The 20500-nt window shown below is 37.6% G+C and overlaps 1 protein-coding gene across 3 annotated transcripts; it reads right to left on the bottom strand.

Moving 5' to 3' along the window:
* Positions 1–1303: 1303 nt before the first annotated feature.
* On the bottom strand, positions 1304–20268 carry LOC111920463 (protein CURLY FLAG LEAF 1). 3 transcript variants are annotated; one of them, XM_023916040.3, is made up of 4 exons: positions 20104–20268; positions 19587–19859; positions 19122–19407; positions 1304–1563 (listed from the first exon to the last, which is right to left on the bottom strand). In XM_023916040.3, the coding sequence occupies exons 2-4, from the start codon at positions 19806–19808 to the stop codon at positions 1475–1477; spliced, it is 597 nt and encodes a 198-aa protein (XP_023771808.2). In that variant the 5' UTR covers positions 19809–19859; positions 20104–20268; the 3' UTR covers positions 1304–1474. The 3 variants fall into 3 exon arrangements, with proteins under 3 accessions (XP_023771808.2, XP_052626089.1, XP_052626090.1); XM_052770129.1 differs by lacking the exon at positions 20104–20268 and adding an exon at positions 6492–8386 and having other exon boundaries at positions 19587–19959; XM_052770130.1 differs by lacking the exon at positions 20104–20268 and adding an exon at positions 14991–15386 and having other exon boundaries at positions 19587–19958.
* Between the last annotated feature and the right edge of the window lie 232 nt (positions 20269–20500).

The raw sequence follows: 20500 nt of genomic DNA, 5'->3' as shown, positions 1-20500 counted from the left end.
TTATACTCTTGGGCTCCAAAGCACAAACCAAACTATCGAATCTCCGAATCTACATTATCCACATCCAAAGGGATCTAAATCTCTCTTTCCCCAAGGCCCAAAGCCTTAAGATGAGTGATCTTCGGGTCACGACCCCGAATTACGAAACGTTTCAGAATAGGGCGTTACAAGTATGTTTCAGGAGGTTAAGATGATAAATTCTATTGATCGAATAAATACTTATATGGTTTAAAGAAAGCTTAGAGAGCCTAGAATACAAGAATATATGAGCATTTCTAGAAGGATGAACCCATACAAACATGCACTTTATACAAAGAAAAATCGAAATGGAGATATTGTGATTGTATGCTTGTGTACTTGTATGTGGACGATATGAACTTTACCAAAAATAATCCAAGTATGTTCAATGACTTTAAAAAAGTGATAACTATAGAGTTTAAGATGGCAGATATTGGTGAAATGTCATACTTTCTTAGATTTGAAGCAAATCAAATCAATGATTTAATGTTTATGTCACAAAAGAAGTATGTGGATGAATGAAACTAAGTGTTTTTGTTCAAAAGCTTAGTGGGAGGTTAAAGACACATCCATACATTATGTATGTAGTTGGAGTGCTGAGTATATACATGGAGAAGCCAAAACAAGATCATTTCGTTGCAGCTAAAACAATTTTGAGATACATAAAAAGGTATGCTGAACCATGGTTTATTTTACATGTACTCTTAAGATGTAAAGTGGGTTGGCTATTTAGATAGTGATTATGGTGGAGATACGGATAATAGTAAGGGGTTGTTTGGCAGGATCTGAATTTTTAAGAGGTCTGAATTTCTATGAGTGTCTGAATTTTTAAGATCTAAATTTTTAACATCTTGTTTGGTTGGAACCTTTGAATTGTTGTGCTAAATTATCAAAATGGTCATTTTACCCTTTTTTTATTATTTTTTGCTGAATAATTAAAATATATATATATATATATATATATATATATATATATATATATATATATATATATATATATATATATATATATATATATATATATATATATATATATATATATATATATATATAACACCATATAAAATCCAAATTAACATAAATTAAAATTTATCTTCAATAATTTATAATGATCTTTTTGAGATATTTTTACAAAAATAACATCATTTTTTACATCCTAATGATTTCAAAGATAAAAAACAAAATATTTGACATTGAATATTGAGATATAAATGACAACAAACTTGCAAACGAACAGATGATGATCGATTTGTACTCCTTGTGCATCATTACATTAAACACGATATCCCCTTAATTTTTTATTTTAAACATTTCAACCTGCAAATCCAAGTTCAACAAGGAAACAAATAAACACTTTAAACATGTAACAACGTAAATTTTCAAAACAAATTTTCATTTTTAAAACATTCATTCACTCATAAAATAATGTCAAAACACATTGTATCAAATGTTATCATCATAAAACATCTCCCCAAAATCTCAAACATAAACTCCAATGCGTGTGTGTACGAATCATGTCGGCACCTTCCCGCTCATCACTAGTACCTGCAACACATAACACAACACTGTAAGCATAAATGCTTAGTGAGTTCCCCAAAATACCGCATACAATATATAGGCCACTCGAGTCTATAATACGACCTTCCGGTCGATGTGTCTCAGCGGAACCCTCTAGTCCCGTAACTCGTTGGACCCTCCGGTCCGGTCATAGCTCGTTGGGCCCTCCGGCCCGGTCTGTATCGTTGGACCCTTTGGTCCGGTCTATAACATCATATAACATACATATAACACATAGCACATAATCTCATTTATAACACATAAGACCCTCTGGTCTACACAATATACCACTCTAGGTAACGTATAGTGAGAAGACTCACCTTGATGTCTCGGTAAGTATTTGACTCGGTAGAAATGTGATCTAGCCTCTGCCTAATCACATAAGTAAATACTCTCATAAATACAACTATACTCAACCCTAAAAGTCAACAAGGTCAACGGTCAAACTTTGACCCAACTCGTCGAGTGGACTAGGGCGACTCGGCGAGTATACACGTGTCCACTGACTCTCTAGACCCTCTCTTGGCACGTCGAGTACTTCCCCTGACTCGACGAGTTCCACCTGGCATGAATCGCGGGGCCACCCCGACTCAACTCGCCGAGTCTCAAGAACAACTCGGTGAGTTCCAACTTGAACTCAGTCCCCCTGACTCTCCCTGACTCACTACGTTATTCCCCAACTCGGCAAGTCCACTCACAGAGTGATTAACGGGCAACCTTCATACTACTCGCCGAGTCTGTTCTTCGGACTCGGCGAGTTCATGCCATGCACAAACTCTATACAACTCATGAGGTCAGATCTGTTCCACACAATCATAGATCTGGCCTTCCCAAGCATGATAATCACATAAATTTCAGACCTTGACACTCATATAACATCTAAATGGTCCAAAATGGTGATTTAGCCCCAAAAATGACATCCCAAGCTCATGGTTCCCAAAATGACTCATAAAGCTCCAAGGGTTAAGGCGTCTGGACCTCTTTGGGTCCAGATCCAGAACTCAAACTCGAGAAGGGGCCAAATGCTCCACTTAATCAACCTCCAAAAGGGTTAGAAAACCCTAACACTAAGAATCAACATCAAAACTGAAGAAGGTCTGAGAATAATACCTCAATACAGTCTCTATGAACTCAAAAACCACCAAAATTGCACCTCCTTCAGTCTCCTCTTGCCTTGATCACTTCCTTCTTGCAAAAACACCCACAAATGGATCAAGAATGGCCTCTCCTTCCTCACAAACGCTCTAGATCTCTTAGGGTTTCTCTCTGGGGGTTGGTGGCTGCAAATGACGGCCCTAAGGGCCTTTAAATAGGTCTCAAACCTTGGAAATTAGGGTTTCATTAAACAGCGTGGACTCGCCAAGTCCACTCGTGAACTCTCCGAGTCCAGCTATGAACTCGCATACGACTTCGCGACCATACTCGGCGAGTTTAGACGCCAACTCCCGAGTCTCCTAACAACACCCAAAAATAAAAGAACAAAATATAATACCTGGGAATCCGGATGTTACAATTCTCCCCCACTAGAATCAGACTTCGCCCTCGAAGTCTCACTTTGCAAACAACTTCGGATGCTGCTCTCGCATCTCACGCTCCGGTTCCCAAGTCAACTCTAACCCTTTCCGATGCTGCCACTGGACCTGCACCAGAGGCACTTCCTTGTTCGTCAAAACCTTGATCTTCTGATACCTGATCGCCACCGGTCTCTCAGCATAATTCAGGATCGCATCCACCTGAATATCTTCTAATGGCACCACTGCCGACTCGTCGGCTATACACTTTCGCATCTGCGACACGTGGAAAGTGTCATGAATCTGACCCAACTCTGCTGGCAACTCCAAACGATAGGCTACCCTACCTACCCTCACGATCACCCTGAAAGGACCAATATATTGAGGCCCCAACTTGACCCTCTACCTGAATCGGATCACTCCTTTCCAAGGAGAGACCTTCAAGAGCACGAAGTCGCCGACCTGAAACTCGAGCTCGGACCGGCGTCTGTCCGCATAACTCTTCTGAAGACTTTGAGCAGTCAACAACCTCTGTCTGACCTACTGGATCTGCTCTGTCGTCCGAAGCACAATCTCGGTGCTGCCCATCACACGCTGCCCTACTTCTCCCCAGCAAATAGGGGTTCGACACCTTCTCCCATACAACAGCTCAAAGGGCGGCATGCCAATGCTCGAATGAAGGATGTTGTTATAAGAAAACTCTGCCAAGGGCAAATACGTGTCCCAACTCCCGCCGAAATCCAACACACATGCCCGGAGCATGTCCTCGAGCGTTTGAATCGTCCGTTCACTCTGCCCATTAGTCTGTGGGTGGTATGTGGTACTAAAATGCAGTTTCGTACCCAATTCCTCATGAAACTTCTTCCAGAATTTGGAAGTGAAACGTACATCTCGACCTGAGACAATCGAGATCGGCACTCCATGCCGCGATACCACCTCTCTCACGTACATCTCTTCCAACTTCTCCGCGGAAGAGCTCTCACTGATGGCCAGGAAGTGAGCACTCTTCGTCAGCATGTCCGCAATCACCCAAATTGCATCGACACCCCTCGCGGTCCTTGGCAATTTGGTGATGAAATCCATGGTAATCTTTTCCCATTTCCACTCGGGAATCTCTAATGGTTGCAGCTTACCATGTGGACGCTGGTGCTCGGCCTTCACCCTGCGACAGGTCAAGCATCTCTCTACAAACCAAGCGACATCCCTCTTCATACAGGACCACCAATAATCTTTTTTTAAGTCCAAATACATCTTAGTGACCCCGGGATGGATCGAGAATTTCGATTGATGAGCCTCCTCCATCAAAATGGTACGCGTGCCGCCCACGGACGGTACCTAAATCCGACCCTGAAATGCCATAAGCCCCTAGCTATCGGTAACTAATTCTGATACCAGTCCGACAACTCGCTCTCTCTTCTGGCTCTCTGGCTTCACAGCCTCAGCCTGGGCCCCACGAATAGCATCTAACACCGGGGTCATCACTGTCAATCTCAAACAAACATCTCGTATTGGGGCGCCCTCTGCCCTACGGCTCAATACATCGGCTACAACATTAGCCTTGCCCGGGTGGTACAGGATCTCACAATCATAATCCTTGACCACGTCCAACCACCTCCTCTGGTGCATATTCAGGTTAGGCTGATCCATCAAATACTTCAAGCTCTTGTGGTCCATGTATATCGTACACCGAACCCCATACAGATAATGTCGCCAGATCTTGAGAGCGAACACTACCGCTCCCAGCTCCAAATCATGAGTTAGATATCTCGACTCATGAGGCTTAAGCTGCCTCGATGCATATGCTATCACATGCCCCCTCTGCATAAGCACCGCTCCCAATCCGGATATCGATGCATCACAATATACCACAAAATCTTCCATGCCTTCCGAAAGGGCTAAAACTGGGGCTTCGCATAATTTCTGGCGAAGTGTCTCGAACGAGGTCTGCTGCTCCGGACCCCAAGAAAACGCAACACCCTTCCGGGTCAACTTGGTGAGTGGCATGGCGATCTTGGAGAAATCCTTAATAAATCTTCGATAATAGCCGGCCAAACCCAGAAAACTCCTGATCTCGGTGGGTGATCTCGGCACCTCCCACCTCATGACCGCCTCAATCTTGGCCGGATCGACCAATATCTCATTCTGGTTTACGAGGTGCCCCAGAAACTGAACCTCTCGTAGGCAGAACTCACATTTGGAAAACTTGGCATAAAGCCTCTCCGATCTCCGAACTCTAAAGATCTCCCTCAAATGCTCCTCATCCTGCTCTCTGGATCTCGAATACACCAATATGTCGTCGATGAACACGATCACTGAGCTATCCAACATCGGTCTGCACACCCTGTTCATGAGATCCATGAACACCGCAGGTGCGTTGGTGAGTCCGAAAGGCATCACCACAAACTCGTAATGCCCATAACGAGTCCGGAATGCTGTCTTCTGGACGTCCTCCTCCCGCACCCTCACCTGATGATAACCAGACCTCAAATCGATCTTGGAGAACCAAGATGCTCCCTGCAACTGATCGAACAAATCATCGATCCTCTTCAATGGGTAACGGTTCTTGACCGTTAGCTTATTCAACTCACGATAATCAATGCACATCCGGTGCGAACCATCCTTCTTCTTGACAAAAGGAATAGGCGCCCCCATGGCGAACTACTCGGCCTGATAAATCCCTTCCCCAGCAGCTCCTGGAGCTGTGAGGATAACTCCTGCATCTCCGAAGGTGCAAGGAGATAAGGCGCAGCTCCCGGAACCAATTCAATACTGAACTCTACCTGCCTCTCCATAGGCACACCCGGCAACTCTTCTGGAAACACATCCGGAAACTCACGCACTATCGGAATCTCATCAACCGACTTCGGTCCCTCTGAATCAACCCTCGCATCCATCACATATGCCACAAATCCCCTACAGCCCTGCTATAGACTCTGTCTCGCTCTGGCGGCCGAACAAAATGATGACCCTGTACGTGTACCCTCGCCGTACATCGTAAGAACTCCCCCACTAGGGTCTTGAATCTTCACCAATTGACGCTCGCAGTCTATCACAACTCCATACCGGTTCAACCAATCCATACCCACTATAACACACACGTCCCCCATCGCGATCGGAACCAGATCTATCAGGAACTCCACACCGAAGATCTCAAGGACACATCCTCGAATCACATCCGAAGCATACACTTCTCGCTCATCAGCTATGGAAACTCACAGAGGCCGATCCAACGCCTCTCGATGGATACTAATATGCTGACTAAATGGTACGGAAACAAACGACTGACTCACACCCGAGTCAAAAAATACCAACGCAGGCACAGAACTCACAAGAAAAGTACCTACGCATATCATCATATAAGCATAAAAACTCGACTTAAATAAAAGATGAAAAGAGAATACATACCAGGCACAACATCGGGCGTCGCGCGGACCTCCTCCGCGGTCAACTGAAATGCTTTCCCACGAGCCTTCGGGGCCTCGGCCTTCACCGGTCGAACCTCGGTAGCCTTAGCAATAGGCGCAGATCTCTGAAAAAGTTGCGGGCACTCGGCCTTCCGATGGCCGGTCTGGTTGCAATGAAAGCAAACCGAAAATCCCTTGGGGCAATCCCTCGCGATATGTCCCTCCTTCCCACACTTCTAGCATACCTCAGCCCTGCACGACCCCTCGTGACTCTTACCGCACTTCCCACAAGTGCGGCCCTTCGCGCCCCCAGATCTCGAATTAGTGGGTCTAGCCCGCTTGGCTGCCGGCCGCCGATCCGCCCTCTGCGACTCGGCCTCCTCCCTGGCCTGAGTCTCCAACTCGATCTCCCTCTTCTGGGCATTTTCCTAGAGCTCAGCAAATGTCCGGTAAGTCAATTTCGCCACGAACTCCCGAATATCTCTCCTCATAACAATCAGATAACGGCTCATACGAGCCTGCTCAGAAGACACCTGCTCAGGGCAAAACATCGTCCTCTCATGAAACTTCCTGGTGATCACTGCCACAGAATCAGTACCCTGCTTGAGGGTCAAGAACTCCTGAATCAACCGTTCCCTCTCCACCGGGGGAATATACTCCTCTCTGAACATAGCGGTGAACCTCTCCCAGGTCACCTCGGAAGTCTCAGCCAAAGTGAAGTTCACCGTCATGAACTTCCACCAATCCTTCACTCCCGGGCGGAGCTGGTTCAAGGCGAACCGAACCCTCAAGTGCTCTGGGCAAAGGCACGTATAGAAACATCCCTCAATGTCTGAGATCCATCTCATAGCGGCAATCGGGTCCTGCGTCCCGTCGAACTCTGGTGGCTTCGTGTTGTTGAACTCCCGGAAAAAAAACGAGTCACCACCCTGAGGTCTAGCAGCAGCAACAGCAGCAGCCTCATTCAGCGTTGCGTACCGCTCATCAAAAGTCTGAATCAACATGGTCTTGATGTCCCCAAACATCTCAGGAATCTCATCCCAGATGGCAGCAGCCACCTCCTCATGAATCAATCGACGGATCTCCTCGTCGCTGACACCACTGCTCTTAGGTGTGTGTCGAGTCCCAACCATGAAGCCTCTGAAATATAACAAAAATTATCAGAGACTCGATCGAGCATACACATACTCGATGACACAACCCTACTTGTCCTCCATTGTCCAAAAGATTCTTACTTGGAATGCCCACTGATCCGGTGTCTTCAGTAGTACAGGCCCAATACTACTGACCACACCGCATCAGCATTCACTCCAAGTCCTCCTCCTTGGATCTTGGATTATAAGTACGCTATTCTCATGAGCTCCTAACTGCTATCTACTCGCTCTCAAAGCATCTCAGCAGCAGAAATCTCCTAGGCTAAGGCATCACAAATCAGGCCACTCTAGTCCTAATATGTATACCTAGCCTACTCTAGCATGTATAATGTAACATAACATATCTCATAACACATAATGTAAGGGTACTTTTGAGGATTCACCGTTCGGGCGCTGGCTGATCGTACACACGGCTCGGCTCTGTTTGTCTCAAAACTCTTTTTACTCTTTTCAAAAAATTTACTTCATTATCAAAATTTTCCTCAAATCCTCAGTTTGAGTGCAGATACGCCCGAAGATGCATCCGAATCCCTCAAACCAAGGCTCTGATACCAACTTGTAACAACGTAAATTTTCAAAACAATTTTTCATTTTTAAAACATTCATTCACTCATAAAATAATGTCAAAACACATTGTATCAAATGTTATCATCACAAAACATCTCCCCAGAATCTCAAACATAAACTCCAATGCGTGTGTGTACGAATCATGTCGGTGCCTTCCCACGCTCATTACTAGTACCTGAAACACATAACACAACACTATAAGCATAAATGCTTAGTGAGTTCCCCAAAATACCGCATACAATATATACACCACTCGAGGCTATAATACGACCTTCTGGTCGATGTGTCTCAGCGGGACCCTCAAGTCCCGTAACTCGTTGGACACTCTGGTCCGGTCATAGCTCGTTGGGCCCTCCGGCCCGGTCTGTATCGTTGGACCCTTCGGTCCGGTCTATAACATCATATAACATATATATAACACATAGCACATAATCTCATTCATAACACATAAGACCCTCTGGTCTACACAATATACCACTCTAGGTAACGTATAGTGAGAAGACTCACCTCGATGTCTCGGTAAGTATCTGACTCGGTAGAAATGTGATCTAGCCTCCGCCTAATCACATATGTAAATACTCTCATAAATACAACTGTACTCAACCCTAAAAGTTAACAAGGTCAACAGTCAAACTTTGACCCAACTCGTCGAGTGTACTAGGGCGACTCGGCGAGTCTACACGTGTCCACTGACTCTCTAGACCCTCTCTTGGCACGTCGAGTACTTCCCCTGACTCGACGAGTTCCACCTGGCATGAATCGCGGGGCAACCCCGACTCAACTCGTTGAGTCTCAAGAACAACTCAGTGAGTTCCAACTTGAACTCAGTCCCCCCTGACTCTCCCTGACTCACCGAATTATTCCCCAACTTGGCACGTCCACTCACAGAGTGATTAACGGGCATCCTTCATACTACTCGCCAAGTCTGTTCTTCGGACTCGCCGAGTTCATGCCATGCACAAACTCTATACAAATCCTGAGGTCAGATCTGTTCCATACAATCATAGATCTGGCCTTCCCAAGCAAGATAATCACATAAAGTTCGGACCTTGACACTCATATAACATCTAAATGGTCCAAAATGGTGATTTAGCCCCAAAAATGACATCCCAAGCTCATGGCTCCCAAAATGACTCATAAAGCTCCAAGGTTTAAGGCCTCTGGACCTCTTTGGGTCCAGATCCAGAACTCAAACTCAAGAAGGGGCCAAATGCTCCACTTAATCAACCTCCAATAGGGTTAGAAAACCCTAACACTAAGAATCAACATCAAAACTGAAGAAGGTCCGAGAATAATACCTCAATACAGTCTCTATGAACTCAAAAACCACCAAAATTGCACCTCCTTCATCCTCCTCTTGCCTTGATCACTTCCTTCTTTCAAAAACACCCACAAATGGATCAAGAATGGCCTCTCCTTCCTCACAAACGCTCTAGATCTCTTAGGGTTTCTCTCTAAGGGTTGGTGGCCGCAAATGACGGCCCTAAGGGCCTTTAAATAGGTCTCAAACCCTGGAAATTACGGTTTCATTAAACAGCGTGGACTCGCCGAGTCCAGCTGTGAACTCGCATACGACTTCGCGACCATACTCGGCGAGTTTAGACGCCAACTCGCTGAGTCTCCTCACAACACCCAAAAATAAAAGAACAAAATATAATACCTGGGAATCCGGATGTTACAAAACATATATATATATATATATATATATATATATATATATATATATATATATATATATATATATATATATATATATATATATATATATATATATATGTTGGATTAGTGTCTAAGTCCATAACTATTTTTGGTACGTACTTGACCCGATGGTGCATGGTCCTTTTGGGTTGCCTTCACCAAGGCAACTTGATAGGATGAATTATGGAGAGAAAGTATTAAATATGATTTATTAATATATTATGAGAATAATATATTAAAGGAGAAATCATATTGTTTAAATAATATTAGTCAAGAATTAATAAGAATTAAGTTTGTGGCTAAAAGACATTAATTAAACTTAACGGACTAGAACTGTCAATTGTGTGATAGTTGAATATTGAGCTAATGGACTCCTTATTAAGGGGGTGGACAAATTCTATGGGGAAACCCATTAGAAATCGTCCAAAGGCCTTAAGGAAAGAGTCCATGGGTTGCTTAGGGCCTAAGCATCCAAATTAGGGTTTCCTTGTTAGATAACCCTAATAGCCTCACTATTTAAGGAACCCTTAAGCCCCAAAAACGTGGTGAACTTATTCTCTAGGGTTTCCACATGTTTTGGGCAACCTCCTCTCTCTCCTTATTCTTCATCCTCTTGCTCTTGGTGTTTGTGAGCCATTAGAGGAGTGACATTTGTGACTCTAAGCTTTCTAAAGTCATTATAAGGAGGATTTGAGATTGTTATTGCTACATAACAATCAAGGTAATATCTTAAACCCATTCTTATGTTAATATTGATTATCATATGCTAGATTTAGGGTTTAAAGTCTTGGATGAATAGCATGTACAATAGAGAAACCTAGATCAAAGCATTAGGGTTGCATGAGCACATAGGATGTTCTTATGGCTAAAACTCATCAGTGGTATCAGAGCCTTGATTGGTTTCTATTGTATTGATGCCTTGTTTGTTTGTTCAAGCTGTAAAATCATTTTTGGCCCCCCTGTCTGATGAACTCGGCGAGTTCCAATGTGGACTCGTCGAGTAGGGTGAACTCGGCGAGTCCATAAGGGGACTCGGCGAGTTTAGCTGTCAGACAGGCGCATTTCCGGGATTTTTACCTATTTTGACTTAGGATAATTGCCATAATTGTTTAAAATTAATAAAATTCGAATTTTGTTAATCTCTTATGATTATCCTTGTCAAAATAAAAGATTTTGGTCATCTAATTAGATAATTGTTACCTTATTTGATAAATGTTGAATTATGGAAATTATTTGATCATTATCTTGCAAGAATTTGAACTATATCTAATTAGATAACCACCAATTAACAGGTAATTGCCTTATTTGAATTATGTGATCTAGAATATTCTTGATAAAGTTTGTAAAAGTTTCAAATTAATCCCTTTAGGTTTTATAGTTTAAATTAGAACTCAAAAGTTTTGGTTTTAAAATTTAAATAAGTTAAACCCTAATGTTTTGAAATGTTTCAAAACTTGCCCTCAAGTTTTCGAATTTAAAAGTTGATTAAAAGTTTGATTTAGAAATGTTAAATTCTAAAACCCTAGTATAGTTTTTGAAAAGTTCAAATCACACCCTTATGGTTTTATTAATTAATTAAGGTGTATAATTAAAAGAGATTTACTAAATCCATAAAGTTTTGGTGTACAATTTAATTAAATTAAAAGTATAATTATTAAATTTGACCACCTAGTATTTTAAAAGTGTAAAATACACCCTATACTATATATAACATTAAAAGTCTAACATTATATATGTATGAGTAAAAGTCAGTCTTACCGTTAGTAGGCCTCATTCACGAAGGTGGTCTATAAGGGGTGTTTAAGGAAATTGCCTATAAAATGGCGATTGAATGGGTATACACTCTTACGCACCACACTATTGACTAGTGGAGGGTCATTAGCCGAACGGGTAGGATAGGACAGAAATCTTCCATTATAAGTATAATGAAATATAAAAGTAAGGGAGAGAATATTACAAAGTCGTAAGGATTGAATAGTTGTTTTGCTATAATTAAGGGAGAGAATATTGTACTTCATTCCAAAACTAAAGGCTTAGGTTATGGAATGTTAATAAACTTAGTCAAGGATACATAGTGAGTTCTTAAATTTCGATTATGATTACGGCATTCCTCTTCATAATTCGATTCATAAGAATGTGATACATAAAATATTATGGCAGAAGATTGATAAAGTATCAAATCTTTATGTAAGACGTTATGCATCGTGTCCCATACGCTTTGGGTATAGGATAGATTGCAAATGCTATAATATTTGACCATTCTAAAATTTTCCAAATGTTTAGTGCATTTAGGGGGAAAAAGGACAAGAATCGGTTTTGACTAAGATAATTAAACAACTATCAAAGGACAATCCAAAGTTCACCGAGGATTGGTCGCTTGTGAGTAGTTGGAAGTATAGTATTGGATGGACCATATCGACATTATTATCAATAGAAAAGATTCTATTAAGAATGAGTTGTCATATGGTAAGTATGGAAAAGTTTTTATATTGGGAGTTGGATATTAAGAATCAATGTCTAGATTAAAAACTTTTATGCAAAAGGATGTTCAAAGGAATGTACTTTGAGACATCACATCTATGGAATTGTCTTGTAACAATCCCCGATAGAGGACTTTGTAATTTCGTTGGCAATAGTCATTGTGACTTTAGTGCAGTGACATTACGAAAGGGTCATTGCATAAAATGTTGGAATCTAACATATTCTATAAGTGGCAAGAATTTGATATTCTTTCACTTGTGAAAAGGATTAGGAGTTGTGAAATGAGTATGATTGGAAATGTGTTCATTTGATCTATTTCACAAAGTAAGAACCGTAGGTAAACATTGTGTGCATGCTAAGAAGCATGGGACAAGTATTGTAATAATTCAAGTAAGAAGTTGAATACCCGAAACAACAAATAATGAGTAATCGATATGGTGATAAATAAAAGGTGTTTTATTTATACTCAATGATTTGAGGCCATATGGGATTAGTATTATCCTTTTGTTTCACTTTGCATGTTTTGACTTCCTGAATAATTTAATTGGTTAAGAACAATCAAATTATTCAAACGGGCCACAGTCGTTCATATGTTGGAAGTAGATGTGAATGAAGACTGTCATGAATTGGTGTGTGGATTGTCTAAAGAGTATTAGACATAAGCAAATGTTTGCCGCAACGTTCATGAGTGCTTATGAATATGATTTGAGCATTGGATTAAACCCACGCTCACTTGGATCACTTCATGGATTTGTATCACGAGTGATTAGTGAGACGATAACATCTTATATTCTTGAAACCGAGATGTGTGAGTTGTATCTTGCAAGTCGGTTGCACATTGATAATATGTAAACGCACCAGTAACTTGGTGTTATAAAACATATTGTTGTGTGTGATTTCGTGAGTGAGTTCAAGCGAGCATTGAGTCAAAGTTTATCCGTTCCTTTTATCCAAAGTAGGGTGAAAGCGATATCTGTGGGCCCCTCGATGATTTAGTGATGGCACCTAAGCGCTTGGCCAAGCCGGGACTAAATTGATGTGTTCAATTGTAGTCTGTTGTCAGTCGTCATAAATCTGAATTCAGGAAACAGCACATAGACAGAGAGAATGATTTAGATCCATGTCTCAGTCTATATGATATCTAGAATGGAGGAATATATGATCTCTTATCTAAAGGACACGCGTATCTGATAAGATCGGAGTTGACAGCGGCTTTAGAAAGCTACGATGGCAGATCAGGATCTAAAGTCCATAACTATTTTTGGTATGTACTTGACCCGATGGTGCATGGTCCTTTTGGGTTGCCTTCACCAAAGCAACTTGATAGGATGAATTATGGAGAGAAAGGATTAAATATGATTTATTAATATATTATGAGAATAATATAATAAAGGAGAAATCATATTGTTTAATTAATATTAGTCAATAATTAATAAGAATTAAGTTTGTGGCTAAAAGACATTAATTAAACTTAAGGGACTAGAACTGTCAATTGTGTGATAGTTGAATATTGAGCTAATGGACTTCTTATTAAGGGGGTGGACGAATTCTATGGGGAAACCCATTAGAAATCGTCCAAAGGCCTTAAGGAAAGAGTCAATGGGTTGCTTAGGGCCTAAGCATCCAAATTAGGGTTTCCTTGTTAGATAACCCTAATAGCCTCACTATTTAAGGAACCCTTATGCCCCAAAAACGTGATGAACTTGTTCTCTAGGGTTTCCACACGTTTTGGGCAGCCTCCTCTCTCTCCTTATTCTTCATCCTCTTGCTCTTGGTGTTTGTGAGCCATTAGAGGAGTGACATTTGTTACTCTAAGCTTTCTAAAGTCATTACAAGGAGGATTTGAGATTGTTATTGCTACATAACAATCAAGATAATATCTTAAACCCATTCTTATGTTAATATTGATTATCATATGCTAGATTTAGGGTTTAAAGTCTTTGATGAATAGCATGTACAATAGAGAAACCTAGATCCAAGCATTAGGGTTGCATGAGTACATAGGATGTTCTTATGGCTAAAACCCATCAATATATATATATATATATATATATATATATATATATATATATATATATATATATATATATATATAGAAAATGCATATCAAATTCATCACCAACTTTTCAAATTATGTTGCTAGAATCGATAATTTATCAAAATCTCTAGTTGTTATAACTTGTATAAACTACTTTCAATTCATATAAAATTTATTCATAATTGCTAGATAATGATGCACCATCATTTATATATCAAACTCCATATGATATGAAACGTATGTATCTTTGTGGAACCTTGATCATTTTCTATCTTAAGATTTTAAATAATATCATCTTCTTTCTTAAGATTTTAAACAATATTCATATTTTCTTTATGGAACCTTGATACTAGTAATAAAATGTTTTATCAAAATTTATCATCTCGATCCTGACCGGGCATGAAATACAGAGAAAATTAAAATTTAGGACTGATAATCGAGTTCTAGGGCAAAAAAAGAAGAGAGAATCAATGTATTTATAAGAATCAGTTTTCAAGGGGAAAAGAAAGAATAATCGATCTATTTATAGAGAAATTAATGTCGGAAGAAAAAAAAAACTTACCTGCAACATGAGGCCATTGTCGCTGGCGGTGCTAGCGGAGGCTGGCGGAGGAGAGGCGGTGGCGAAATCAATATCGGAGGTAGCAAATGATCGTAGATCGGAGAGGTAGGAGAAGGGTGGAAGGGAGGAGAAGGGGCAATGATGTCGGAGCTTGGCGTTGGAAGTCGTGGTGTGAGTCGATTTTAGGGAGGTCGACGACGTGAGGAGGTGATCAGTGTTAGAGATGGTCGGAGGTGGGAGGAGACGAAAGAGACGATCTAAAGGTGGGTGTGTGGTTTTGGAGGCATGTATCAGCGTATTAGGGTAAAAAGGGGAAGGAAGCGTGCTTTTTTAGATGCAGTTTCAAGTCTGAAAGTTTAAGAGGCTTTTATTCATATGCTACCAAACACTCTTAATCTGAAAAATTAATAGTTAGCCTCTTAAATTGTCAATTAAAAGGTTACCAAACAGCCCGTAAGAGTACTTATCAGTATGTAATTCACATTGGTTCAACAGTGTTTTAATGGTCTTCAAAGAAGCAACAAATTGTTGTTTTATCAACATGTAAAGCAGAATATATGCTAACTGCAGCATAAACATGTTAGCTATATACTTTAAGAATGTTTTTCGTGAATTACATCTTACAAACGAAGATCTGATTACAATATATGTTGATAATAAATATGATATTTTACTCTAAAATAATAATGTGTCACACAGTCGAAGCAAGCATATCAATATAGAGTATCATTCTATTTGAAAACATGTGAAATATAGAATGGTAGATATGGTGCATTGTAGCACTGAAAAACAGCTAACATACACTTTCAAACTTGAGTTACACAAACATGCAGCCGAACGATGCCTACGAAAATTGTGGTTATTTAGGTAAGATGTTTGCCACTGGCATTTGTAGGCCAACTTGGATGCCAACGGCATCCATGTCTATCGAACCGCTTAACGTTAACTTTTAAGTTTTACATAATCTTTAAGTTACTTCCATGTTAAGTATGTTTCCTTAATTTATATGATGTATTGCAGTAGTATGTATGAGAAAAAAATGAAGTTTTGTGAAATAAGTAAAATACAAAATTAGACTGGTAGTTCTTTTTTGAAAAATAAAGTTGTTTTTGTGTGCTTTATTTTGAAAAATAAATTTGTTCTTGTAGTGAGTGTTTTGGTTGATGTCTTTCTTTCATTAATTCCAATAGGGTATTATATGTCATAGGCATTGTTATAACTAGAAAGGTTACACTCGTTACGCGGGGACCAGAAGCTTTCAATATTGTTTCCGAATCAATAAATATGACAGACGTAGAAAGTGCAATGATGCAAAGCCTGGAATTTGCCCCATACCGTTTTTTCATGTTTTTATGAAAAAATGTAAAAGGTTTGACTGCAATAATCAGAAGTTTCAAAACGGTTAAAGAATTAAAGGGGTAGGAATTAGCAAATTTCTAGAAAGGGGATCAAAGTTGTCAAACCGTTAAAGTTTTTTGACCAAACTTTAAATATTAAAAGGTTCCTAAAAAGTGTAAAAATATTGACTGCAAGGACCAAAAATGTCAAAATAGGTAAAGAATTAGGATCAAAGTGCAGGGACCATTCCTGCCAAAAAAATACCAAGTTTACTATTCCTAAACTTCATATATATATATATATATATATATATATATATATATATATATATATATATATATATATATATATATATATATATATATATTAATGGGATATCTCTAGAAAAGTCTCAATATTTTGGGCAAATTTTTAATAAAGTCCTAAATTTTATTTTTTGAATAAAAAAGTCCTGACTTTTTCACCTTTTGAATAGAAAAGCCTAAGAAACCGGCTAATTTATTCACTTTAGTCTTTTTTGACCTGTTCATCAGGTCATGAGACCAAATTGTTAAATTTTCAAAAATAAAGGGACTTTTTTGTAGATTTCGTCAAAATTTTTATATAATGTATAAACATATTTTTTACACACACACACACACACACACACATATATATATATATATATATATATATATATATATATATATATATATATATATATATATATATATATATATATATATATATCTACTTTTACGTATTTTTGTATATTTATATTTTATAAGTATATATTTACAGGTTTTTATGTATTTTAAATGTATAAACGTATTTTTTTACTTATTTATATGTATTTTAAACCATTTTACATATTTTTATGTGTTATTTTTTATATATTATGTATCTATATGTATTATTATATATTTTTACGTATTTATGTATTTTTTAAAGCTTTTTATATAGATGTTTATGTATTTTAAGTGTATAAACGTATTTTTTACGTATTTATATCTATTTTTAAGTATTTTACATATCTTTTATGTATTATTTATTTATATAATTTTTTAAAGTTTTTTTATATAGATGTTTTTGTATATTTATGCATTTTAAATGTATCAATGTATTGTTTTACGTATTTATATGTATTTTTGAAGTACTTTACATATATATTTTTTGTGTGTTTTTATGTGTTTTTTATGTATTATGTATTTATATATATTTTTGCATATTTATGTATTTTTCTAGTTTTCTTAAATAGATGCTTATGTATTTTTATGTATATTAAATGTTATAGTGTATTATTTTTACGTAAAAAATATACAAACACGTAAAAATAATACAATTAAACATTTAATATACATAAAAATACTTAAAAATCTATATAAGAAAACTAAACGAATACATAAATACGCAAAAATACATATAAATACATAATACATAAAAAACATAAAAAATATGTAAAATAGTTTAAAAAAAAAATACATGTAAATACGTAAAACAATACGTCTATACATTTAAAATACATAAATATACAAAAACATCTATATAAAACAATTAAAAGAATACATAAATACGTAATACATAAAGAAATATGTAAAATACTAAAAAATAGATGTAAATACGTAAAAAATACGTTTATACATTTAAAATACATAAACATATATATATATATATATATATATATATATATATAAAGTTTAAAAAATACATAAATACGTAAAAATACATAATACATATAAATACATAATAAATAAATAAAATTACACATAAAAATACATAAAAAAAATATGTAAAATTGTTTAAAATACATATAAATAAGTAAAAAAATACATTTATACATTTAAAATACATAAAAATAAGTAAATATATACATATAAAAACATAATAAATACACAAATACGTAAAATTTGATATAGATATGTAAAAAAAATATGTTTATACATTATATAAAGATTTTGACGAAATCTGCAAAAATGTCCTGTTATTTTCGAAAAATTAACAATTTGGTCTCATGACCTGTTGAACAGGTCAAAAAGGGCTAAAGTGAAAAAATTAGCCGGTTTTTTAGGCTTTTTCAAAAGATGAAAAAGTCAGAAATTTTTTGTTCAAAAAATAAACTTTAGGACTTTATTAAAAATTTGTCCAAAATATCGGGACTTTTCAAAAGATATCTCATATATTAATAGACATTGTTATAATTTATTTGGCATATGGATTGTTAGTTTAATATTTGTTTCATTAATTCCAATAGGGTATTATATGTCATAGGCATTGTTATAATTTATATGGCATATGGATTGTTAGTTTAATATTTGTTTGGTATCATATTAATAATTCATGTTTTTTTTTTTGTCATGTCTCCAAAATTAATAGCATATTTCTAAAAATAAATATCTTTTTTATCAAAATATCCATGGTTATTAATTAAATTACAATAAAATTAAATACAATTACAATAAAATTAAATACATCAAAAGGATAAGACTATCATTTTATTTAATAAAATTAATAATAATTAATATTTTTATTAATATGTGTGAAATCAAATAATTGTCAAGATTTAATCAATGTACGTTTTTCGGTCCCAATCATGTATGTAAATCTCTACAATAAATGAAACATGCACTGCAACAGAGTATACAACAATATTCCTCATAAATCCATGTCGTCAACGTATGACAGCCGTATTCATTTTTATTACCTTCTTTTTTTTATTAAAAGGAGAAGAAAGCAAAGAAGATTCAAAACGTACATAGACAAACAGGAAATCTAGCTACGCATTATGAATGGATCGGTTAAAGTGAAGGAGCTTACCATTACATTTGGGACATTCCTCCACCTGTTTGGCTACCATGAAATACATGAAACAGCTCTTGCATCCGGCCACCACCAACACATTATTCTGATTGTGTTTATTTGATGATGAAACAGGCGAAGATGATTCCGACGAAGATCCTTCTTCGTCATAGAAGCCTTCTTCTTCGTCCTGGTTTTCTTCGTTGTCATCATCATCATCGCTGTAAAACCCATGATCGGCCATCCGCGGGTCCTCTTTAGCTTTCATCCTCGTTTTCCAGTGTATGTAAAATACCTCTCCCGTCTATCTTGGCATCAATTAGACCATAAGTTTTTTTGTTATTGACAGGAAATACGGAGGGGTGGAATTGAAGGATGCAAGATCTGCGTCGAATTAAAAAGCTAGCTAGCTAGACGAAATAATTATATATTAACCGATCTAGGACGGAGTTGAGTGATTAACAAGGAAGAGAACTCGCGAACCTTGAGATCGAGACATTGTTCCCAATGGTAAGGCAGTGATCTGCTTGAATTGAGTTCCAAGGTGGCGTCGGAGGAAGAACTTGAGTGATGGTTGCTGATGGAAGAGGAAGAGGGAGATGAAGTCGCAAAGCCTGCTCCTCCGGCGGTGTTGGTGTCCAGGGAGCAGTTCTGGAGAGATGTTTGAAGCGATGCAGTGATTGCTGCCATGTTGGGCGGTGTCATTCTTGCAGCACCTCTCCTTCTCCTCCTCGTTCCTTTGACAGACTGATCTATCTATATTTATATATATGTAATAAGAAAACGAAATCCGTAGAAATGGTAGAAATAACAAAACAGAAATGATTTGATATGCCGGTTGGTGCCATATATATATATATATATATATATATATATATATATATATATATATATATATATATATATATATATATATATATATATATATATATATATATATATATATATATATATATATATATATATATATATATATATATAAACAAGGTTTGACTATTACAAATGCATAGCCTTCATATTTTATGTAGCAATTGAAGAGGGTTTAGTGAAAACAGTGATAGGCAGAAGTGAAGGCAGGCATGGCATGGGGAGAAGAGAAAGAGGTGTTTGTGGAATCTGTCTTGGTCTTGTGGGGAATTGAATGGAAAAGAAAAGGAAAGGAAAGGAAAGGAAAGCTCAAAGCAAAGCAGGGGAATAAAAGAGTGGGAGGGAGTGTCCAAATGCATGTTGCAAACTTTTGTCTGACATAAAAACAATACCAGCTGACATCCAACTCACGTGACCGACCACCACATCCCCTACGCTTAAACCTAGTCACCACTAATTTACTCGACTAGCTTTTCATCACTATTTTAGTATTCATTTCATTAAATAGTTATGGGTTAATTACAATTTAT

The sequence above is a fragment of the Lactuca sativa genome, chromosome 4, assembly GCF_002870075.4.
Source record: "Lactuca sativa cultivar Salinas chromosome 4, Lsat_Salinas_v11, whole genome shotgun sequence".
NCBI lineage: Eukaryota > Viridiplantae > Streptophyta > Magnoliopsida > Asterales > Asteraceae > Lactuca > Lactuca sativa.
The sequence above is the reverse complement of the archived record's forward strand: the minus strand, read 5'-3'. Positions and strand labels throughout refer to the sequence as shown.

What these genes read in the sequence shown, in the direction of transcription:
- LOC111920463 (XM_023916040.3), bottom strand. Translation starts at nt 19,808, where the DNA reads ATGACACCGCCCAACATGGCAGCAATCACTGCATCGCTTCAAACATCT. An exon ending in AACAATGTCTCGATCTCAAG is followed by an intron (nt 19,408 to 19,586) that starts GTTCGCGAGTTC and finishes ATGCCAAGATAG; the next exon opens with ACGGGAGAGGTATTTTACAT. An exon ending in GGAATGTCCCAAATGTAATG is followed by an intron (nt 1,564 to 19,121) that starts GTAAGCTCCTTC and finishes TATGTGTTGCAG; the next exon opens with GTACTAGTGATGAGCGGGAA.